A 26,313-nucleotide genomic window follows, 5' to 3' on the forward strand; every position below is an offset into this window, starting at 1 on the left:
TGAATTCTCATCAATTCACAAAACAAATCCTTCTCACGCAAACGGATACGCTTCAAGAGATTCATTCATTATGTCATTCAACCAACGAATCTGCCAGATTCTCAATTCATAAGTCGTGTGTAAGGTTTGTTGTTATTGTTCCTATAAATAATGAAGAAGAATTATCAAATCATTTTAGTTTGGCTGACTGCTCTAAGTCTCAATGTAGAAGCACGTTCTATTTTTGATATGGTAAGACAACTTATAAATAATATAGATATAGTTTAAATAACAATAGGACTACAATATATTGCATAATAATATATACTATTGATTTTCACTTGAACTGATTTGTAGCTATTATTAAACAAGCAGTTTCACACTAGCTTTTCTAAATATATATTGGACTTATATAATATAATGATAATATTGTCAACAGTTGCTTATTTTCCATTCAAAAGCATCTATGTCAATCCAAAAGTGATTTGAAGCAAGCACTACTGTATTCTTAATCCTTACAATTGAAATTATAATAATCTTATATGATTTTAGAAGCCAAACTACGTTCTTCCAACATTGTTGATTCATTTACATAACTATTTAAAATATTATTATTGTAATGCTGTGAATATTGAGTGTGTCATTGTATTTTTTTGTGCATTTTTATGTCTTGCCTTTCAGGTTTCAACTGATTAGAGTTGAGAAATTTTCTGAAATGGGATTTGATCCTCGGAGAAATTATTGTGAGATATAATGATTATCTGGTCATTTTAATGAACGAATTTATGTAAGCTCCCAACCAACCAAGGATTCAAAAGAGATTTGATAAGAGGTAATAGTAAATTAGAAATGCAGAAAAACCGGGCCATTACAAAATTGAAGAGGAGAATAACCACCGCCAGTTACATATTCAAAACAAAAAGCATACTATCGCAATTTTTCAAATTTACTGAAAAGAATTGAATTTGTTCCTTTAACTTCACTTCTGTAATACGTGGGATGATATTCTACACTAGCTGGCCCGGCGAACTTCGTAACGCCAAATAGTTAATGCATCTCATGACAAACTTGAGCTGGATGCACACCTGAGAAGGCACGATGCGGCATTTTGCATCCAGGTGCTTCTTGCTTATTGGTTTGAATGGGAGAACTCACACACACTGAATCGGGCATGGCGTGGAACGGTGTGATAAGGCAATCTCCATAAGATCAACACTTTGTATCACCAAGCCGCGCCTCCTCAGGTGTGCTTAGCCTTAGCTTAATGTGATGCACTATATTTTGCACTTTAATATGCACTAAAAATTATTCAACAATCGGTATTTATATTTATATCTCAATATGAACTTCATATGTGCTTAGTTAGTTGTGCAGCAGTTTGTATTTTTAGAGATGAATGAAGCTTGTTGAGAAATTTAATAGTCTATCTCCTTGCTGCTGATTTTCCCGCGAATATTCTAAATTTACAGCATTTCGAGTTCTACGACCCTAGTTTGGACGTCGTTCGTACCGCGGCATTATTATTAGAATATTAAAATTTTGTGAATCAGTAGAAAGAGAATAGAAAAACAGATCTACCGACGGCTGTTGGATGACGCAATGGTTATAACAGCTGACTTCTATTTCTGTGTGTTGACAGCTCACAGATCTTCTCCCATAAGGATTACAAGTAAAATTTGAAGAACCGTAGGAAAGAGTCCTGAAGTCGGATCGAAAATTTGATAGGCCAATAAACCTGCTCCTGAGCATAACAAACTCAGCTAAAAAATTATCATCAAACTCGGTGCACACAATCATAACAGAGTTATTGAATGTCAAAATTCAAGGCTCGATTTCAATTTATATAAGATAAAGATCTGTCTGGTTGAATTATACATTTGAAACAGTCGCACTTCCACGTAATTTGGCAACGTTGATGTTTTGTCGGGTGGAGGGCCGAATCTCAACTTATTCAATTTGAACTAAAGAGATCGCTTTCTTGACTGAGAGGTTCTTTCTTGACAAAGTTCTTCATGGTGGATTTTCAACAGTAGAGTAAGCTACAGAGAGAAGCTCCCTTAAATCTTGATTCTCAAAATGGTAAATACATAATTCAATTGTCACATACTAGATTTGGTTTTTCTATAATGAGACCTTCTACGTAAATGCTAATATTTTATTGGTTTCGAATGCGCAGGGTCCCTTCAAAGTCGACCAGAGACAGATTGGAATAGACTATTGTCCCATCAGCAGTAAAAGATGTATGTATGCCAAACACCATAGACGCCGTATTGCTGGCACTTCTGACTGGCTTTGGAATGGAACATTAACAATTATTGATGCTTATATCAAGAATACAACAACAGTAAGTGTTACCGGCTCAACAATACCATTTTTATTTTACTTCAAAATATATTTGAAAACCCAATTAACGATCATAATAACCAGTACTCGCAACCACACAGAGAAACAGACGGAGGCGTATGTAGACAGACGGGGAGACAGGAGAAAAACCCTCCCCAGGTGTTCGAATGTTGCAGAGCACTTGGAAGTCCGTCTGTCAGCAAATGTCGACTCACGTCTGTCGCTGAGAGCGTTGGCCAAGAAACCTTGATCAACTGCAGTGTTTGAACTGTAACTGTTTGTTTGCTTATATAACATAAAAAAATTGATAATAGCTGAATCAATAATGTAGCATATTATACAATATGTAAGATAATAGTAAGGTAACATATTTTTATGTAAGATGTTGATGGTGAGGTCATATTATTTACATCAGTGTAATGTTAGACTCTGTTCACAAACATAAAACACAAAAGTAGGCTACTGGTTTGGAATCGTAATACTAATTACTTGTAAGCTATGTACATCTACGGCGCGAGAATTCATGTATTCTTATCGGCTGCTGCCCATGATTATCATTTTTTTTCAGTGCCTGCTGTTTTCAAGTACACTCAATTCTATTCCTATCATTCTATTTATATTGAATGTTTCTTTAATGATTTTTTCCATATAAACTATGGTACGAGATGATCAGGCCATTATTTTAAGAGTTATAAATGTTCAACATTTTGATCATTGAGGGTTTTGATCCCTTCTCCACTAGGAAAATTGAGTGTATCAGACGGGTGATTCTGATGTGCAAAATCATGAACCAATGACAAATGAGTTGGAGATCGGTGGCTGAAGTTGAAATATATTTTTCGAAAGTTAGGAAATTCGTTATCAAGGGTATTTTCAAAATCTATTTGAGATATAAAAGTCCCAGTGGGATCCTACCCACGTATTGGCTTTTATTGTACACTGGTAGGTAACCCATGCTCTGCAAGGGGCTAATTTATAATCTTAAAAATGAAAACTTGACGTAATGGAATCTTGAAGAATTGAAATTAGGCCTGTAACCATCCTCAGTGAATTAAGAATCTATATGCAAAATTTCAAGTTAATCAGTCCAGTAGTAGTTTAGACGTGATGAGGCATCATTCATGAATTTCCTTTCCCTTACTTGACAATATAAGCCCGTTCTTTCCTCCATTATATTATTTCAACTGCCTTGACTACCAGAGGAATACTAGACGATCCTATCATTTTTAAAAGTTATAAATGCGTCTTATTTGTTTGGGCCTTGAAGGTTCGTATATGATTAAGTCCATCAGAAAATATCACAATTCAGGTCACGGGTAACTCTGATGGTAGACCTACTCCCTACATGATCCTATTAGAGCAAAATTACGACCAAAAAGGTTATGTTACAAACGTGTAGCCTGTACCGTAAAATATGGGTTTTGTTAACATAGTTAGGTACCTAGAAACCTATTCAAGATAGAACGGCCTGCCGGTACTTATTGTCTCCGATTGTAGAGAACATGAATACCTGAGCTATCCTTTCAACAATAGTAACATTCAGGGAATATAGTTCATTGAAATATTAGTTACCTCTAAATATCAGGGTTTCAAAAAACATAAATTACAAGAAAATTGTGCTAGTTTCAAAAAACTGTAAAAAGAAAGTGAACACTGAACGAATCGATTTCTTGGCTACTTGTATGTGAGATTTTGGTGGTATTGTGAACATAGATGATTTTAGAAATGATTATCCACAGATTATTTCTCATTTTCAGATGAGAGTGATGACCTATGCAAAAGGTGCGAACGGACGCTACCAAAGCCTGATTGATATTACGCGACCAGTCTGTTCATGGATAAATCTTGTAGAACCATTCATTAACGCTATTTGCAACCACGCTGGCTACTTTTACAAATGTTATTCACTTATTCCGGTAATATATTGAAGACTTTCCTCAATAATTGAAAAATTGATTTAGGTTTCCAACTATTCGATTGAATGAATTATGGATTATGTTCTGTTGGTTTTGTAAACCAACACAACCAACCAATAAAACCCCCCTTCCGCTACCATCCAAAGGGGTGCAATGAGCCCAATTTGATGCATTCATTAAACCTTAGCGCCTGGCGTGATCATTTTTTGCTAATCACAAGCTAAAGCATCAAGAAATTTAATCGGAATGAAGGGATTTCTATTTTTTCTTAGTTGGTATGCATGTAATGACAATGAGTAAGATATATTAAATGAAAGGAGAGAGAATAATATTGCAAGTGTAAAATGTTACCCATCAGAAGTTACATTTGACACTGGTCAAGTGAATAGGCCTACATCTACAATTGAACTTTTGCAACGGGTAGACACATTATTGAGATCCATTTGCACAGTGGCAATTTCAACGGATTCATTATTTTATGGAGTTGACATCTATATTGATAACGTGATGAACTTCAGGTAACATGCATCAGGATTCATTAATAACATAAGGATGTTATTATAAATACATTTGTTCATTTTTGCTAATTAATGGAAGATTTATGAAGTTCTGAAGTTTGGATGAGAAATGAGAAACGTCATATACCTTACCATAGTGTTCAAGGACTGAACATCATTGAGTCAGAGTGATAAAGATTTTGAAAAACTATAACTGATACTAGTAGCACAAAACGATTTCCCTCAGTTTTTTCAACTTATAATATTCTATATTTTCAATAAACAAACGAAATAATCTGTATAATGAGAACCGCTTTGATAATGACCAGAGCATTCAAGGCTCACATTGGTTTTGGAACATTACTTGCATAGATTGTGATATTTTCCTGCCTAACTGCTCTTACTCCAACCCTTCAATCCCACTCTAAATTTCCTAACACAAATGCAACATACTTGGTATTAAAAATCAAATACAATAGAATGCACTATTTTTCATGAGGGACAATAATAATTTGGCCTAGATCATTTTAAGTGTTAAAACATCTTACAATGAAGGAGAAAAATACTATCATATTATTTTGAACATAAGATGAGGAAACTTGTTCAATTGAAAATATTGTTTCAGGGAATTTATGAAGCAAAAGACTTCTTACTACAACCCCAGAAGCATTTCCAGCTAGCTGGAGTTCCAGTTCTACCCTATGGATCTTACAAAATTGAATTCCGCATCAACAATGATATCAGAATCAACTGTTTTTGTGGTGTAGTGTTCATTGATTTGGTTCCAGATATAGATGCCTTACGCAATAGAACCATACAACATAACCAATTTTTCAATAAATTCAACATATCCTTTTTGAACATTTAGATCTTCGGGTGACAACATATGTGGGCTATTATAGTCTGAATAAAATAAGTTGGAACATGAGCTACCAGATGACAAAAATGATTGAAGATCCACGATGACATATTGTGCAGAGTTGTAAGCTCCACTTGCATCAATCACTCAATGTATTCAATGAGACAACACTCTGTATCAACTGTCTAGTCGAATTGCATGTATCCATTGTTAATTCTCTAAATATAATAAGGAGACTTGATGCTCAATTAGACCTAATTAGTTAGACTTGTTGTTTAAAGAAAATCGACATCCTCAAACCAAATGTATTCTCAACTGGATTAAATAAATTGATTAGCTACTACTTGAAATTGATTTGATCACTACACTAGTCTCTAAGATGATTGTACGAATGCGTATGCTTTCAGTTTTTGAAATATAATTTATTAAGAATCATTTTATTGTTTTGAAAAAAAATCACTAGATTCAGAATCACTGAAAAAACGTCTTGAATCGCTGATTTTCATAAATATAATCATATTGAATTAATCGAACACTGTAGTGGATTTATATGTTTCTGCATATAATTATGTTTTTCATTGAACAAAACTGTAAATTAAATTTTAGTTGAATATTCATTTATCATGAAGAAAAATTTCTATTTGGCATAAGATGAATGGAGTCAATGGCATTTCATACCGATTTGACTCCAGCGGCTCTTATACATAATATTTATGCATATGATATGTTGTATAATGTTCATATTGAACAGAGTTGAAATAGAAACATCATAATTTTCATTAAAACTAGGTACCTAGTCTGAAATATTTGTAAGCACATCCAAAGAAAAAATCGTATTCCATTGATAGTGTAGTTGTAGGCTATAGGCTAGATTAGACCGATAATTTAACAAAGTTATTTGTCAGTTAGTTTAAAAACAATCAACTTACTCATTATCGATTCGGTACTTTAAAAAACTATTTTTAGTTGATCGCATGATAGTGATATCTTGTGAGACCTGACTCCCCAAATTTGAAAACGTCCTCTTCAGATAGTGTATATCTATAGCATGTTTTCCCTCACATCTTGAAAGCGTTATTTTTGTCAAAAATGATCCCAGAAAATCAATTAGGCCTAGCTTTCCATTAATTATAATGGAGAAGTGGAAGCACCTGAACTATACTTTCCATTTTATTGAAAATAATGTTCTAGGAAAATGGAAAATAATTATTAACTTTACTGGCCACAACAATAAATATAATGGAATGTTATAGGCTACGATATGGTAATCATTGAAACTGATGTAGGATGAACAGATATACAGATGTACAGATAGCCTTCTCAAAATTATCTCTGAAATGATATCAATGATGAGGACTACTATATGGACAGCTCTACTGTCACAACCATTAAATAGTTATCTATCAAGGTTCATCGAATAATTTATCTATTACACTTGAATTCTCATCAATTTACAAAACAAATCCTTCTCACGCAAACGGATACGCTTCAAGAGATTCATTCATTATGTCTTTCAAACTACGAATCTGCCCAATTCTCAATTCCAGGCAATGAATGCTCAAAAAAGGGTATAGAGGGAAAAGTTTGGGAGACAATTTTTGACCTCGCAGTTCTGTTTAGGGTAGTGAGCTGTGGGGTCAAAAATTGTGTTCAAAACATTCTCTCCAAATTCCTTTGTCAATTGGTCTATTTTTGCATAACTGAAGATCTCACACTCTGAAACACTGAAGCTGTTGCAACAGTCGTGGGGATGTGCGTAAACTTGTAAATTATACATCAAATTAAGAGAATTTGATGCTCTATAAGCTCATGATCAGCATGGATTTTTCTCATCGATATTCAAAAAGTTATAAGAGCAAAAATAGCAAAAAAGTGAAGGAAAATGTTTTTTTTTTCAAAAATGTCACATCTTTCAGAGCGGATATCTCGAAAGTGAAAAATATATAGAAAAAAGTGTCGAGACATTATTGTAGGAGATTATGCAAGCTTTAATTTTTTATAGAATAGTCATGTTTGTAAAACGCATAATTTTCGAGTTATATGCGAGAAACCAAAAAATGACACCTTTGAACCACCCCCGCCCCCTTAGCAGCGGGGGTAGGGGTGGAACTTTTAATATGTTTACCTCCTCACCACCCTAAACAGAACTGCGGAGTCAAAAATTATCTTCCAAACTTTTACCCTAACTATAGCCTGTTTTCCCTCACATCTTGAAAGCGTTATTTTTGTCAAAAATGATCCCAGAAAATCAATTAGGCCTAGCTTTCCATTAATTATAATGGAGAAGTGGAAGCACCTGAACTATACTTTCCATTTTATTGAAAATAATGTTCTAGGAAAATGGAAAATAATTATTAACTTTACTGGCCACAACAATAAATATAATGGAATGTTATAGGCTACGATATGGTAATCATTGAAACTGATGTAGGATGAACAGATATACAGATGTACAGATAGCCTTCTCAAAATTATCTCTGAAATGATATCAATGATGAGGGACTACTATATGGACAGCTCTACTGTCACAACCAATTAAATAGTTATCTATCAAGGTTCATCGAATAATTTATCTATTACACTTGAATTCTCATCAATTTACAAAACAAATCCTTCTCACGCAAACGGATACGCTTCAAGAGATTCATTCATTATGTCTTTCAAACTACGAATCTGCCCAATTCTCAATTCCAGGCAATGAATGCTCAAAAAAGGGTATAGAGGGAAAAGTTTGGGAGACAATTTTTGACCTCGCAGTTCTGTTTAGGGTAGTGAGCTGTGGGGTCAAAAATTGTGTTCAAAAACATTCTCTCCAAATTCCTTTGTCAATTGGTCTATTTTTGCATAACTGAAGATCTCACACTCTGAAACACTGAAGCTGTTGCAACAGTCGTGGGGATGTGCGTAAACTTGTAAAATTATACATCAAATTAAAGAGAATTTGATGCTCTATAAGCTCATGATCAGCATGGATTTTTCTCATCGATATTCAAAAAGTTATAAGAGCAAAAATAGCAAAAAAGTGAAGGAAAATGTTTTTTTTTCAAAAATGTCACATCTTTCAGAGCGGATATCTCGAAAAGTGAAAAATATATAGAAAAAAGTGTCGAGACATTATTGTAGGAGATTATGCAAGCTTTAATTTTTTATAGAATAGTCATGTTTGTAAAACGCATAATTTTCGAGTTATATGCGAGAAACCAAAAAATGACACCTTTGAACCACCCCCGCCCCCTTAGCAGCGGGGGTAGGGGTGGGAACTTTTAATATGTTTACCTCCTCACCACCCTAAACAGAACTGCGGAGTCAAAAATTATCTTCCAAACTTTTACCCTAACTATAGCCTAGTCGACACTTCGTTGACTGGGCTATAAGTCGTGTGTAAGGTTTGTTGTTATTGTTCCTATTATCAAATCATTTGAGTTTGGCTGACTGCTCTAAAAGTCTCAATGTAGAAGCAAATTCTATTTTTGAAGTGGTAAGACAACTTAAGAATAACTATCGTCATTTTAATTGTAATAATATATTTCGTTTGAATAACAATAGGCCTACACAATATAAGGCATAAAATATGTTTGATTCTGAACTGATTTGTATTCATTATATACCGGGTTCATCACTACCATTCTAAAAAATATATCGGGCATAATATTGTTAACAGTGGCTTATTTTCCATCCAAAAGCTTATATCGATTCAAAAGTGATTTGAAGCTAGCACTATTCTTAATCCGTACAATTTATTGAAATCATAATTATCTCATATGAGTTTAAAATCCAAACTACTAGAGAAGATTTCGAAAATTTCTGAAACTAGAGAACTTTAACCACGATTATAGTGCTAGTCAGTCACATTTTAATTATTCAAATTAGAATTTGGAATGAAAAAGCTCCTTTGCCAAAAAATCCTGTTTTTTTGACAAAATGACTCGACATCAGCAAACATTATAATATTCATTAATTTCAATATCACCCAAAGTCGGACAAAAATATATATTTTTGTATATGGATACCAATGGAGAGGAGACATTTGAACCATTATTAATCCTGTTAATGTGGTTTTTGTGCATTTTTATGTCTTGTCTTTCAGGATTCAACTAATTAGAGTTAAGAAATTTTCTGAAATGGGATTTGATAAATTATTGTGAGAAATAATGATTATGTGGGCATTTTAATGAACGAATTTATGTAAGCTCTCAACCAAACAAGTCAGCATCACAGCGTCAGAAGACATAAGTGTGGCTGGAGTCAGCGTTCACTACCGACTACTGACACGTATACAGTAGGCTTAGATTAATAAACACTGTCACGTGGTAATTTAATACCACCAAATATTTTAAAATGAACCAATGAACATGAAGAAAACATGTATAATTGTGATACTATAACTATGAGAACCCATTGGTAAGATCAAAAAATTATAAAGCGGCTTACTTATTATTGGCGGATTATAAAAAATAAAAGTGCATGAACATTGAGGTTAGAACTATTTGTTTACATTTTGAAAAGAATTAGTCGATCTTGAATAAATCGATAATTATTAGAATCAATGCTGAACGAATCAGCTGATTATTCGATCAACCAGTATAACAGGTTGAATTATATAAAATTTACTCACAAAGGATATATTATGTATACTAAAGGAAGTCGATGTGTAGAAATACGAACAACCATTATTTCTGTATAAATATTTATTATAATCTAAAAAGCATGATAAATCAAGAGTATACAAAACTCATATAAAAAACTAAATATATTAAAATCGTATGTTATGATTCATTTATGAAATCAATTTAAGATAAACACTCCATATATTTGAATAAAAACTTTTTTATTTAATTTTTTCTATTATAAAGTCGAGGAAGCCCTGTTTCCAAGCCGACCAATTGTATTGAGTTTAGTAAATTGATGACCAATCAGAGAGTAGCTTACAGAATTATTCTTGGAAGAGACAAATTTTTCTGAAAACCTCCTTCTTCTGGCTTAAGATCTTGACCTGAGAGGATGCACATAGATTTTAGGGTTCTTTCTTCCTCTTTTTTAAATTTTAAAACTATTAAGCCAAACCCTTTTAAATGTGAAATATTTGTATTAAATGTTAAATTATCTGTGAACTCAGTGCTGTCAAAGAATTTGTAACTATTCCCCATAAATATATCTTTAATTCGGAAAGAAACTTATAAGAATCTGGATCACGCGCTAGCCCAGCAGAGACGAAAGGAGCCTACCTAATTAATTATTGGAAATAATTAATTCAATCCACGAGACCGTCAAGAACTTCATTTAAGTGAGTGATAAGTCAAACGAGCTCGTTTTAGATTTTCTGCGTATAGTGGGGGAATTAATTAAAAGCGCTATTCAAATTGACTCAAATTAAATAAAAAGTCACCACGTGTTGAATAATATCACATAGTTCATAAGAACATTTTATAAATTTATTTGATATATGTAGGAAGCTTACTTCCACGCACGGCCCGAATTCATATAAATCCCTGAGATCTCATGTTTGAATAGTAATTTATCAATTATTAATTTTGTTAATTGAACAAAGTATAGTATATCAAACCTATAGACAAACAGGTTTTTATTTGCAGAATTTTGTATTGACTGGAAGTCTAAGTATCAGTATTAAATATAATATATTTATGAATTTATACTTCTTGTTTGTCTTCTTCTTATTCTTTTACTTCTTCATATTCTTCTATTTCTTCTTTTTGAGCCGAAAATGAATTTGACACATAGCGTGGGAGACCAGCCGAATACGCATGAGCCACCTGACTCAATCCAACGATTTCATGTCTCAATCACTTCTATTTTTTACTTTTTCTAATTTTGAAATATTCTTCGAATAATTTCTTTTGTCAGTTGTTATTTGCTACGTCTTGTTACCAAAAATGCTCTCTTGATCTCTCAATCATTCTGTTTAATTATTCTTCTTTTGGGGTTCAGTACCTATATGTATATGAATACATGTTGTACCAGAGTAATAGCGATGTCCAATGAAATATCTGCGGCATACCTTTACTCAAGTAATTGTTATACTTCTATTTGTTCTCCATCACGGAATGCTCACTATTGAATCAGTTTTTTGTTATTAAAAAAACGACTATCAGCCATATTTCTTCAATAAGTTCACTAACTGTGACAACGAGATCTTCCGGCAAGTTTGCAGTCTTCCATTAAAAAATTCATTTATCGAAGAAACTTGACTGCCAATCGATATTTTGATAACAAATGAGTGACATAATTATTACATTTTGATTATTTAGACGTACTTGTAGAGACGTACTTTTGTTTAGGTGAATCATATTATTCTCTCTTTGTATCTGTCAAAGTTCATCAAAGTTATCAAATATATTACATTCAGCTACTGTATTTTATTTCACTACATGTTTGAGTAATCAGGGTTGAACACCTTTACCCTTATCAAAGTCTTCCTCTCAGAGGTCTCACCTGTCTTTATGGACAGGTACACATACCTATATGTGTTTATTAATCTAAGCCTACTGTATACGTGTCAGTAGTCGGTAGTGAACGCTGACTCCAGCCACACTTATGTCTTCTGACGCTGTGATGCTGACTTGTTTGGTTGAGAGCTTACATAAATTCGTTCATTAAAATGCCCACATAATCATTATTTCTCACAATAATTTCTCCGAGGATCAAATCCCATTTCAGAAAATTTCTTAACTCTAAATAGTTGAAACCTGAAAGACAAGACATAAAAATGCACAAAATCCACATTAACAGGATTAATAATGGTTCAAATGTCTCCTCTCCATTGGTCTCCATATACAAAAATATATATTTTTGTCCGACTTTGGGTGATATTGAAATTAATGGATATTATAATGTTTGCTGATGTCGAGTCATTTTGTAAAAAACAGGATTTTTGGCAAAGGAGCCCTCCTTTGCCAAAAAATCCTGTTTTTTACAAAATGACTCGACATCAGCAAACATTATAATATCCATTAATTTCAATATCACCCAAAGTCGGACAAAAATATATATTTTTGTATATGGAGACCAATGGAGAGGAGACATTTGAACCATTATTAATCCTGTTAATGTGGATTTTGTGCATTTTTATGTCTTGTCTTTCAGGTTTCAACTATTTAGAGTTAAGAAATTTTCTGAAATGGGATTTGATCCTCGGAGAAATTATTGTGAGAAATAATGATTATGTGGGCATTTTAATGAACAAATTTATGTAAGCTCTCAACCAAACAAGTCAGCATCACAGCGTCAGAAGACATAAGTGTGGCTGGAGTCAGCGTTCACTACCGACTACTGACACGTATACAGTAGGCTTAGATTAATAAACACATATAGGTATGTGTACCTGTCCATAAAGACAGGTGAGACCTCTGAGAGGAAGACTTTGATAAGGGTAAAGGTGTTCAACCCTGATTACTCAAACATGTAGTGAAATAAAATACAGTAGCTGAATGTAATATATTTGATAACTTTGATGAACTTTGACAGATACAAAGAGAGAATAATATGATTCACCTAAACAAAAGTACGTCTCTACAAGTACGTCTAAATAATCAAAATGTAATAATTATGTCACTCATTTGTTATCAAAAATATCGATTGGCAGTCAAGTTTCTTCGATAAATGAATTTTTTAATGGAAGACTGCAAACTTGCCGGAAGATCTCGTTGTCACAGTTAGTGAACTTATTGAAGAAATATGGCTGATAGTCGTTTTTTTAATAACAAAAAACTGATTCAATAGTGAGCATTCCGTGATGGAGAACAAATAGAAGTATAACAATTACTTGAGTAAAGGTATGCCGCAGATATTTCATTGGACATCGCTATTACTCTGGTACAACATGTATTCATATACATATAGGTACTGAACCCCAAAAGAAGAATAATTAAACAGAATGATTGAGAGATCAAGAGAGCATTTTTGGTAACAAGACGTAGCAAATAACAACTGACAAAAGAAATTATTCGAAGAATATTTCAAAATTAGAAAAAGTAAAAAATAGAAGTGATTGAGACATGAAATCGTTGGATTGAGTCAGGTGGCTCATGCGTATTCGGCTGGTCTCCCACGCTATGTGTCAAATTCATTTTCGGCTCAAAAAGAAGAAATAGAAGAATATGAAGAAGTAAAAGAATAAGAAGAAGACAAACAAGAAGTATAAATTAATAAATGAGTGGGCAGGTGGACAACTCTATCAATAATCCACACTGTCAATGACATCCGAAACAACCGAATAGAAAGCGACTTGCATCTTGCATCATCGTTAACAAAGAGTGGAAAAATTTGAAGTTTCATTTGAACATTTATATTTTCTCATTTGAAAAAAATGTTATCGTATCAGATACTGTATTAAATAAGTTTTTATTATATTTTCTTACTTTAGCAAGACCCGGATCACATATCAATCAATCAATCAATCGATTAAGGCTGTGCAAAGGCTAAAAATAAACTAAAAATAAGTTTTTCGATTCGTATATCATCAAGCTATCAAAATGAAAAAGTTTTCTCAGGAAAACATTTTTTTTCCGATCATTACTTTTTGAGATATGAGCGACTGAAGTTTGAATTTTTGGGACAGAACATTTCAAATTCTGAACAATATAAATCCATAAGATTTAGAGGATGGATTCTCCATTTTATTGTTGGCCTAGTGAAACAAAAATTTTCTATGAAAATATCAATTTTTGGAAAAGTTGTTCAATTTACCAAAAATAACTAAACTAAAAGTTATTTTTGGCTATTTTTAGTAAATTGAATAACTATCTTAAAAATTGAAATTTTCAGAAAATTTTTTTCACTGGATCAACATTACCATGAAGAATCTATCCTCCAAATCTCACGGATTCATCTCTTACCGAATTTGAAATGTTCTGTCCCAAAAATTTAAACTTTAGGCGCTCATATCTCAAAAAGTAATGATCAGAAAAAAATGTTTTCCTGAGAAACATTTTTCATCTTGATAACTTGATGATATACGAATCAGAAAACTTTGAAAAATATCACGAGTAAAAAGTTTATTTTTAGCCTTTGCACAGCCTCAATCCTCATCTACTGTATTCATCGACTTATAATCTATCCATTTTTTTCTTATTACACTTCCTCTTAACCACTCTTTCTCCTGATAATTATTCTCCCCACACAACTTATCAGTCCGTTTCCCTCCCAATCTTTCTATCTTACACTCTCTCTCGTATTTCCATTCTCACTCCCTCTCTCTCACATACAAACTTCCTCTCTCCTTTCCTCCTCGAGGCGGTCCACTCATGAAAAATACCTTGAATGTTGAAGTCAGTGTCGCTGTGTATATGTAATTTGTAAACTATGTTTCTTCCCATGGATTATTATGCTGGGTTTGTCGATTGTTAGGGGGAATTGGTTGGATGGTGCGGGTGGGGGAAGGGAAAGCATATTTGATTATGATTAGCGTCGCTAGACAGAGTGTGATTGTGAGGGGGCGGGCGGGGGGGGGGTTGTATTGGATGTAGCCAAAAGTTATGGTTGTGCGTGGGACGTTATTGACTCTACAGTGAGATACACATCAGAATATCAGCATCACTTGAATGGAAACTAACCATGGCCTAATCGTAATCAGGAGAGGAACATCTTGTGGACGGACTTACTCTCTAGCAAGTCATCTTGGTCCACCTGCTATTGACTGAAGGAAAAAAGGCAAAATCTGAATAATTGTTCATGAGGAGAATCAGCGTTGTCCATACCTGTAGAATCATCCAATCGTTTCCAGTTGTTTGGTCTAGTGATGCAAATTACCTCTTACTATTTCAATATACAGATGAAAATGGCTGTTTCCTAATGATTGTTTTTCTTCAACTTGAATCACATCAATCAATTCACGAGTTACATGTTCATAAATAATTTTGAACACTTTCGTGAGTGAGTGATAGGTTTTAGTATTATTCAACTAAAATTCAGAATAATTTGTCGTAACAAATTTATATTATCGTTGGAATAAATACTGTCCTTTTTGTGCACCAGAATATTGTTTATCAATCTCCTGAAATATCTTTCACTCAATATAATTTAATTAGTTGTTCGACTGAAAATGGAGGCTCGATTTCAGATTCATTGTGTATTCTCTCTTGATTCTTGATTGAAAGTTTTGCTAAGAACTCACTAGTTATTCTTATCACAATAGTGACAGTAATCTATTGCAACTATTGCTATACTATTGCAATCTCAAGCAGAATATAGTGCTTGAATTTAGATACTGATATTTGACAAGTTGTTTCGTCATAGAGTCATTGTCATGTATTGAGTGAGATATAAACAAGCTCAAATAATTTACCATTGTACTTACAATCGGAATAATAACTGCTCGTCGATGTACCAACAGTGCGGATTACAAGTCTCTACATCGTGAGAACATCTTTAAATGAAGAAATTTACATAGATTATAAAATAAATTTTTATAAATAATATAAGAAACAACAAAGTAACAGTTATTAAGATGTTCAACTGCATACTCAATTGAGAAACACTAAAAATTCAAAAATGACTACAGTGTGATCTCCTACATCCACAAATATGCGCAAAAAAAATCTGAAAAAAAATTGAAAGTGAAAAATATAACAAATAACCTTAATTCAACTCTCCTGGGACATCTCCAATATCCCCGGAAACCTCTCAATGTTACAAAGATTTCATGTTACTACAGTATTACAATATAGCCTGGAACAGTTGTGATGTGCTTGCTGCTTTCCCTGTTGCCAATACCAAAGCTACAATCAACATTGCGAAGCAGCCATCAATATTGATTGTCAATCATCCATACACGAATAATGTTGACAAGGTGGTGTCTGAGAGAGTGTGTGTGAGAGAGAGAGAGTAAAAGAGAGTGAGAGAGAGAGAGAGAGAGAGAGAAAAAAGAGAGTCAGAGAGAGATACATGACAAAATGACGTAGAGGGGTAACCAGGAGAGGAAAAGTGACTTACAAAAAGATGGCAGAGTAATGGAGAGTGAGGGAGACGGTGGAATATAGAAAGAGAGAGTTGGGAGAGAGACAGTGTGAGCGTGAGTATGTGTGAGAGAGTGCCATCTAGGAGCCAAGGGCGCATTTCATCAGATGACAGTTTGCTTGATTGACAGGCTAGTGACGGTGTGACGATGGGTGGGGGTGAGGGTGATGTCACAATAGTGCTGTACTATTGACAGATGACTGTTTGTCTTGTCTTTGCAATATAATGGGTCGTGGGGCATGTCGTGTGTCGCATGCGACATGTGGTGACGTTTGCATACATGGGCTACGTACTTTCACTAACAATTTGAAAATATATCCGTATACATCGAAACAGTGCTTTGCGACGATAATGTAAAATGAACAAGAATATCACCTTTTCATATAGTTACTATACGAAGCTATAAAAGCTATGGATTGATTCATTCTCGTGCGATATTCTTGTAATCAAGTTCAATTTTGACCGATCCTGTCTCAATATTTCTACATATATAATAATAATAATAATAACTTTTATTCACTTCATTGTACAATTTTACAAAGCATAATAACATAAAAAATATCAAGTGCACTCCTCATTAGGCTAGGCCTGCGTCGAGGTGTGGTTCGTCTTATGAATTACAGAAAATATATAAGAAAAACGATTCAGCTGCTTCAAGTACTATATAGAGCTACTTACATAAATAGTATTATCTTATGCCATTAAGCAATCTAAACAAAAATACACATCTTCCACAAAAAGAAACAAATTGATTACAATGCTTAGTTTATATAGCCTAGTTTACAGAATAAAGTTAAACATATTCCAATGAAACAAAACGAAACGAAACAATTTATGAAGCCGATAAATACAGTCTTAACCTTCTACAGAAAATCAATAAGGAGGACTCTCTAGAAATATCGTAAGGTAAAACATTAAATAAACGAGGACCCTGAAAGGCTGCATGACCAGCCGCAGATGCAGTTACACATCTCGGCTCATACAGTTTCTCTCTGGCTTGACCACGAGTTGTATATCCATGTTCAGGAGTTACTGGAAAATCTAATGGTCGTTTAAATACATATTTTAATAAGTTCAATTTATATGAATCCTCAGGGCTTAGAACTTTGAATTCTTTATAGATTAGGTTAGTGGGATATCTAACTGGTCTATTCAGCCACATTTTTACAATTTTCTTATACTGCCAAATAAGGGGTTGTAAGATGGAAGATCCACAACCTCCCCATCCAACAATGCCGTATTCAATTACAGAAGAGATTAGGGCAAGGAATACCATCTTCAACTGGTACAATGGAAGAATATTTCTCAATTGAACAAACTTATAAAATGTTTTCCTTAATCTATTACAAACATAAGAAATATGTGGCTCCCACCTTAGTCGAGAATCTATCATGATGCCTAGGTATTTTACAGAATCATGAACAAAGAGAGGAACACACTGGCAATAAGACTGGTTACAGTCAGGTTTATGAATAATAATTTTAAGTTGGTACTCCTCAGAGGGCTTACCAGCCATTGTGAGGTGAAAGGGTAGAACCACAGTTTTATCTTTATTTATACATAATTTATTGTGGTCACACCAATTTTTACTTTCCTTGCCCTATTACCATAGGTAAGGGAAGTATTGCTTTCCGAAAAAAATCAAGGTACCCCAATTTCTAAATTTCTATACGTTTCAAGGTCCCCTGAGTCCAAAAAACTGGTTTTTGGGTATTGGTCTGTATGTGTGTGTGTGTGTGTATGAGTGTATGTGCGTCTGTGTACACGATATCTCATCTCCCAATTAACGGAATGTCTTGAAATTTGGAACTTAAGGTCCTTTCACTATAAGGATCCGACACGAACAATTTCGATCAAATTCAATTCAAGATGGCGGCTAAAATGGCGAAAATGTTGTCAAAAACAGGGGTTTTCGTGATTTTCTCGTAATCGGCTCCAACGATTTTGATCAAATTCATACCTAAATAGTCATCGATAAGCTCTATCAACTGCCACAAGTCCCATATCTGTAAAAATTCCAGGAGCTCCGCCCCATCAATGCAAAGTTCGATTTTAGATTCCCAATTATCAGGCTCCAGATACAATTGGAACAAAAAAAAATCAAGTGGAGTAGATTGAGCATGAAAATCTCTTATCAGACAACAACCCTGCCTTATCATTTACGCTAGCACATGTACATTGTATGAGAGGAACTATGTCTATAAGATTAAGCAGTTTTAAGAATTACATGAATTGAATTATTATTGTAATTAAAAGAATTATATTCTACTGCTTGCCACTGACGTCATGTCTACGTCACAAGCGTTCTACCAATGGCAAATTTTTATGCAAATTATTACATCGAGATTCTGAGAAGCAAGGTCTAGCCTAGAAGCTTAGAGAAAAGACAGCACTTCCCTTTTGAAATCCTCACCGTGCAGATCTCCTTTTATAGTTACCAAGACCTATTTGTGAAAATTTCTTGTTCGATTTTAAATGTTCTATTTGTGAGCCGATATTTTAGGCCAATTTATTTGTTATTCGTAAATTTCTGTTTTCATCAATCGATAAATTAAAAGTTTAAAGTAAATTATCCCTTAATTAATTCGGTGAAGGAAATATTAAATTAAAATTCCCCACGTGCTGAAACCGAAGCCTGGATTGCCGCCGATCAAACGATTTTTGATCTAAAGAAGAAAACCACGACCGCCAAGGAAATTCACGTGAGTTATAAGTTTTAAAAGGGGCCCCAATCTACGCTTCGAAAATATTTCAGTGCAGAAACATAAATTTTTTCTTCGTTGAATTATTGGCCACGCCGACAAGCGCTTTTAGTTACTAAGAGTCTAGAATTTATTCCTATTGAATTTATAAGAACTTATAGTTGATTAGCTATCCTCCGCTGCCAGAACCACGACCCCGAGCAATTTTAAAATATTTTTTATAATTCATTTTTCACTATTTTTTCAAAACTGTTAAATTTTATCAATTGTAAAATTCTGTTGAATCACGCACGGTATCATGCAAGCACAAGAACATTTTTAACTCCTTTGTTAGTGCTAAATTATTATCAACCTGTAAATCAAATTCTGAATCTGCACTGTATGATTACATATTTTATTGTAATATATTTCAGTTTTGTTAATTCGCTTTCTGAGTTCGATTATTTCTTAAGCCTGTCAATTATTGTGTCTGATACGTTCTATATCATCAAGAACCGATCGAATACGATCATTGGAATAATTGAATCAAGCTGGATATTGGAACAGGTCTAAGTGGATGTAGCGAGTGGGGTCAGATCGAGATATTTATTCTTTGTCCTTACCTGCTCATATATCAGCTTTTATCTGTTACCTACCTCGACTTAGGAGCGAACACATCAATTGTACAGCAGTGGCAGCCATAGATCATATAAATTCCTACATTAGAGCTTAAAACCCGACAAGACTCTGTTCTCGAAATATATTCTGAACGATATTTGGTCCAAATACCGTATTTTAATCCTTCAGAACTTATTAGAGACACAGTCCCGTAAATTATCTACATCGGGATTTTTGCTCGACCTGTATGATTTTGTATGCTCATTCTTCACAGGTAATAATTTTAAGGTATCCGTATTCAGTGTTTAGCGATCGCTACACTGCTTATAAAAAATTTCATCATTATACAATTTGTCATTAGAGGAATCAAGGGTGAGCGAGCGTTTAGGCCTCCCGCGATTCCGACAATTGTATTGAGTCTTGTAGTGAGTCAATCAGTCTGGTGTTCACTCAGCGTCCACGCACGCAATTACAAAATTTATAGCCGCTACACCATTGACTCAGTACAAGATTCACTCTACATGTGTGAAGCCGTTAAAAAACGCACCACATGATTTGGCGCCCAACGTGGGGCATTTGTATATAGCACTACATGATTTGGCGCCCAACAGTGATAGGCATTGAAGAGGTGGATAATCGACTACGAGGATTATTTAGTTGCTCAGTATACTATAGCGCTGACAACGGGAAAATTTTTTGAAAAATTCATGGTTGTGAATTTCTTCAATTTTAATATTAACTGTTCACTGTTATATAAAATAACAAGAAGTACCATACCCAATTTTTGAACAGAAAAGAAATTTATCGATTGATGAATTTTTAGAGAAAAAATCGAACTCAGAATTTTATTATCGTGTTATTCGAAAATTGGTCATACTATAAGTCATAGGTATAAGAGATATCATAAGAAAGGTCATATTATTTGAAGAATATTAGGTCTATATTGAAACAATTTATAAAAATTTACAGAAAAGAGGATTGAAGTTATTTATATTTTTAAAAATTTTTTAAAGCATAAAGAGGGAAGTAAAATTAAATCACGGATATATTGCGGAATAATTCAAGCAGAGTATCACTGCTTTTATATAAAATTTTGCGAAGAATACTAGCCCTATATATAATTGCGGCAAGAAATTATAAGAGTAAAATATTTATAATAATAGTAATAATAAATTATAAGAGGCGTACCTGTATTACCGCATAAGTGTTCACTGTGTATCCTGTATGTTCTTGTCATTTTTATGTTAACGATATTGCTAACTTGACTCATTTTATCACTGAACACATTGCTAAACCACTTTTTCTGTATTTCACTCACTACGAAGCTATAACAATTTCTATTGGATTTCTTATTAATTATTTTGTATATCACATCAACACTTTCACGTTTTTTATTCACCGCACACGTTCGTCGCATTATTTTCTCACAAACTATGGCAGGAAACGACCAGGTCAATCCAAGTCTGTCGGACACCGAGGACATCTCACCCGATTGTTCGCCGCCATCCGCATCTGCCACCGCATCTGCCGATTTCCATCCAAATGTACTGGATGATTTATCTTCGACGCAGGTGGAGGAGAGCTGCATCCTAGTGGAGGATCCATCGGCAGCCCAAGAGCCAGAGGACGAAACATCGGGAGAGCATACGGACGACGACGCCCCAGAAACAGGAACCCCCATTTCTCGCACCGTTGCTCGGATAAAAAACCAGCAGGTGACCGTTAGATGTATGCCCGCTCCCGCACTGGATATGGACGCCTTCCTGGAAGCAATAACCAGTAAAGATAGAGAAAGGAAACAAACAAACAAATGAAGCAATAAAACAAAGTTCTTCAGCAACAAAGGAAGAGTTAAAGAAGGAAATCCAAGAAATAAAGAAGGACAACAAGCAAACAAAGGAAGAATTAAAAAAGGAAGTTCAAGAAGTAAAGAAGGTAAACGAACAGGGTTTGGAGAAGTTGAGCCAGCGAATGGACAGAGCATTCCATGATACCGATAATACCATCAAAAAAATTAGCTGAGTGTCTGGATAAATCAATTTTAGAAACAAATAACCGATTGGATAGGATATCTGAAGATATGCATATGGGAAAAATCAGCGTCGAAGTCAGCATTAAGAAACATATACATGTGGAGAAGGATACAATAAAGGTGGTTAAAGTCAAACAAGCAAGCGAACATAACACATGTATGGAAAACCAACCCACCGAGAATGTCAAGACTGGAGTCGCGCCGCACCCCGCCGAACGCCGAGAGGAACCAGCCGACATCACCCGCCAGGCCGAGGACGACATCCATCAGGTAGAGGGACAGCCCGTACCACCGCGCGCCGGACACCAGGAGTCCAAGGACGTTGCCCGCCGCGTAGAAGAGCAGCCCGGACCGCCGACCGCCCACATCACCGTCCATCCACCGAGGACAGCGCCTGCAACATATAAACCCAGCATTCATGAAGATAGTCACCTAAACAATAGAAATGAAACAGAAACCCACAACAAATTGAAATCACAACTGAAAATAAAAACCTCTAAATCAAAACAACACACAAGTAAAATAGCAGCTCCATGGAAAAGAAAAATGGTCTCAAGAAAAATTTATCTACATCGCCGTCATGTTAGGCTAAAATCTTACATCACGATTCCTACCGACATGCAAGAAAAAAGAAAAATAGTGTCAAGAGGAACCTACAACCACCGCAGTCATGTCCGGTTGAAATCAAACAGACTGTACACCGCCATGCAGAAAAGAAAAATATTATTCGGAAAAACGCACAGACACCACCGGCATGTCAGATTTAAGGATATCAAACTGCATGTTACCGGCCAACAAAGAGGAAACAAGTTTGTAAGAATCGATCTACACCACCGGCACATTCGTTTTAAGCCGAGTTTAGTAAAACGAATAGTTGCAAATTAGAATGGAAACTTTGAAACAAATACCGAAATCAAATCTAGATGGGGGCTTAAAGAATAATTTTCGAATTAAATGGAAGCTACATTGTGAATTACACAAATTATCAACATTTTCATAATCACGGCCTACCCAGTGAATCATTACTTTGCAGACTAGCATCTTTCTACTGCTGCCTAATCATCAACATAACCTAAACTTCGCCGCATCTCAACTAATAAGAAAAAATTATCAATCTACTTCAAGAAGAAAATCGAAATCAACTTTAATAACAGAAGAAATTAAAACTACGAAACAACTTTAAAAATTTACCAACCTAATCAAGCCATCCACCTCGTGTCAGAGTCATCACCGAAACAATCGCCTGATATCATCTGCACAACTGAAAAATAGAAACAAGAATTATAGCATCCACGGAAAATAATTATAAATTAGAAATAACATGAAATTAGTAGTGAATAGGAGGAAAGAAAATAAACAAAGTTTATTTGAAAAAATGTGTAAATCTAACCTTGAAATACAGAATCACTAGAAAAATCTATTCAGAACCAACGCCTGTTCGATAATTTTCTTCGTCCCACCAACCAATGTGTGCGAAATCCTAGAGTCAATGTATAGAATCAAAGCAATATCGTTATTTAATTATTGTAACCTATTATTTAATGTGGAATTATAAGTAAAAAACGCAACCAAAAATATATATTTATGTTAATTTGCACGAAATGCGCATGTTCTGTGTTATATGAATGTATCTCTAAAAAACTCCAAAGAAAATGAAATTCTTACCTTCAAATGTGAAATTTATTACTGTTGCATCAAAAGATCATGAATTGAAATTCAAATTGATAAATGTAAGACTTAATATTTGTAACCAACATTGATAAAAATCAAGAAAGCCATTTCAAGTGTAACCCTGTTTGTACGCAACGTACTAAGCGCAAATAAGAAATTGCTCGAGTCAAACGGTAGACGATTGTCAAGTCACCGAAGTAAAATCACATTCTCACCCAATTTATGTAAAAGCCAGAATAAAGAGTCGAAACCTGTAATAACTATGAAAAAATGATGAAAGTCTATATTTGTTGCAAATACTATTCAAATCTTAAGAAGTAATATGTGAAATTTTGTATATTTGTTATAGTTATGGGTCTGCTCATAAGCCACCCGTGAATGGAAGTTGTGGAGTTGTTTTAATGAAGGATCCAAAGAGACCTCATTAATTATTGTATTTCGATTGTATCCAATGAAAGGAACAATCAATTATTTATTTTCTCGTAGCCAAAAGTGCACGATATATTGTTTTTAGTGTTAAGTGTTGAGTTTTCGTAGAAGTAAGGAGATGAAATAGTGTATTCATCACAATATCGGATTTTTCAAATAGTCATTGTTTCGACTCGTCTCCCAATTACCTATTTAAAATATCCTGGGGGCTTTTGTGTGATGAATCTTTCAAATAGATCTCATGAAAAGAGAGAAAAATTGTGATTACCTTTTAAAATGAAAGAATTTGCTAAAGGAATAGTTAGCGACCGAGCGATAAAGCTTACTTATCAATAACTGTATATTTGATAAGAGTACCGTTCTGTACTGAATATTTTTCTAGGAAAATTATTCAATAAAATTATAATTATTTTGCAAATAAAGCACAAATTATTTACGAATTGCTCATTGATTTTGAGGTTACACTTTGTTTACTATCGATCAGATGTTTTTAAAACAGTTCGAACGCAGCTGACTGATTCAAAGTATTGTCAAATGTCACGCTGGCTTCACGTAAGATATAATACCATCTCTAAAAATCAAAACTATCCATAAAGGATCAAGAATTTCAAATAAAAAAATAAAATGTATGTGTTATCGTTGAAATTATTTATTATTTAAGAAATTATATGTCAGGTCTTATTGTAACTAAATAGGTCATAGCATGAAATTATATTATTGATAAAATGGCAGAAACTAATTATAACAATCTCAAACCTAATAAAAATTGTACAAGAGTATTAATTTATTAACGATTTAATTCAACTGAACCACATGGTAATTAAATCTCTTTGGCCAGCCTAAGCCAATCATAGTGCATAGAAATAGCACCAAGAAGGTGATCGTTTGAAAGCAACACATGTTAATCTATTATCAGACAACAACCCTGCCTTATCATTTACGCTAGCACATGTACATTGTATGAGAGGAACTATGTCTATAAGATTAAGCAGTTTTAAGAATTACATGAATTGAATTATTATTGTAATTAAAAGAATTATATTCTACTGCTTGCCACTGACGTCATGTCTACGTCACAAGCGTTCTACCAATGGCAAATTTTTATGCAAATTATTACATCGAGATTCTGAGAAGCAAGGTCTAGCCTAGAAGCTTAGAGAAAAGACAGCACTTCCCTTTTGAAATCCTCACCGTGCAGATCTCCTTTTATAGTTACCAAGACCTATTTGTGAAAATTTCTTGTTCGATTTTAAATGTTCTATTTGTGAGCCGATATTTTAGGCCAATTTATTTGTTATTTGTAAATTTCTGTTTTCATCAATCGATAAATTAAAAGTTTAAAGTAAATTATCCCTTAATTAATTCGGTGAAGGAAATATTAAATTAAAATTCCCCACGTGCTGAAACCGAAGCCTGGATTGCCGCCGATCAAACGATTTTTGATCTAAAGAAGAAAACCACGACCGCCAAGGAAATTCACGTGAGTTATAAGTTTTTAAAAGGGGCCCCAATCTACGCTTCGAAAAATATTTCAGTGCAGAAACATAAATTTTTTCTTCGTTGAATTATTGGCCACGCCGACAAGCGCTTTTAGTTACTAAGAGTCTAGAATTTATTCCTATTGAATTTATAAGAACTTATAGTTGATTAGCTATCCTCCGCTGCCAGAACCACGACCCCGAGCAATTTTAAAATATTTTTTATAATTCATTTTTCACTATTTTTTCAAAACTGTTAAATTTTATCAATTATAAAATTCTGTTGAATCACGCATGGTATCATGCAAGCACAAGAACATTTTTAACTCCTTTTGTTAATGCTAAATTATTATCAACCTGTAAATCAAATTCTGAATCTGCACTGTATGATTACATATTTTATTGTAATATATTTCAGTTTTGTTAATTCGCTTTCTGAGTTCGATTATTTCTTAAGCCTGTCAATTATTGTGTCTGATACGTTCTATATCATCAAGAACCGATCGAATACGATCATTGGAATAATTGAATCAAGCTGGATATTGGAACAGGTCTAAGTGGATGTAGCGAGTGGGGTCAGATCGAGATATTTATTCTTTGTCCTTACCTGCTCATATATCAGCTTTTATCTGTTACCTACCTCGACTTAGGAGCGAACACATCAATTGTACAGCAGTGGCAGCCATAGATCATATAAATTCCTACATTAGAGCTTAAAACCCGACAAGACTCTGTTCTCGAAATATATTCTGAACGATATTTGGTCCAAATACCGTATTTTAATCCTTCAGAACTTATTAGAGACACAGTCCCGTAAATTATCTACATCGGGATTTTTG

General features: G+C 34.1%; 1 protein-coding gene across 1 annotated transcript; it reads left to right on the forward strand.

The window, feature by feature from the left end:
- Window positions 1-98: 98 nt before the first annotated feature.
- On the forward strand, window positions 99-21,678 carry LOC120352209. Its single transcript, XM_039431945.1, has 5 exons — window positions 99-231; window positions 2,156-2,323; window positions 4,080-4,238; window positions 5,361-5,516; window positions 21,436-21,678. The coding sequence occupies exons 1-5, from the start codon at window positions 151-153 to the stop codon at window positions 21,676-21,678; spliced, it is 807 nt and encodes a 268-aa protein (XP_039287879.1). The 5' UTR covers window positions 99-150.
- Window positions 21,679-26,313: the final 4,635 nt, after the last annotated feature.

This window comes from Nilaparvata lugens, chromosome 7 (genome assembly GCF_014356525.2).
Source record: "Nilaparvata lugens isolate BPH chromosome 7, ASM1435652v1, whole genome shotgun sequence".
Classification (NCBI taxonomy): Eukaryota; Metazoa; Arthropoda; class Insecta; order Hemiptera; family Delphacidae; genus Nilaparvata; species Nilaparvata lugens.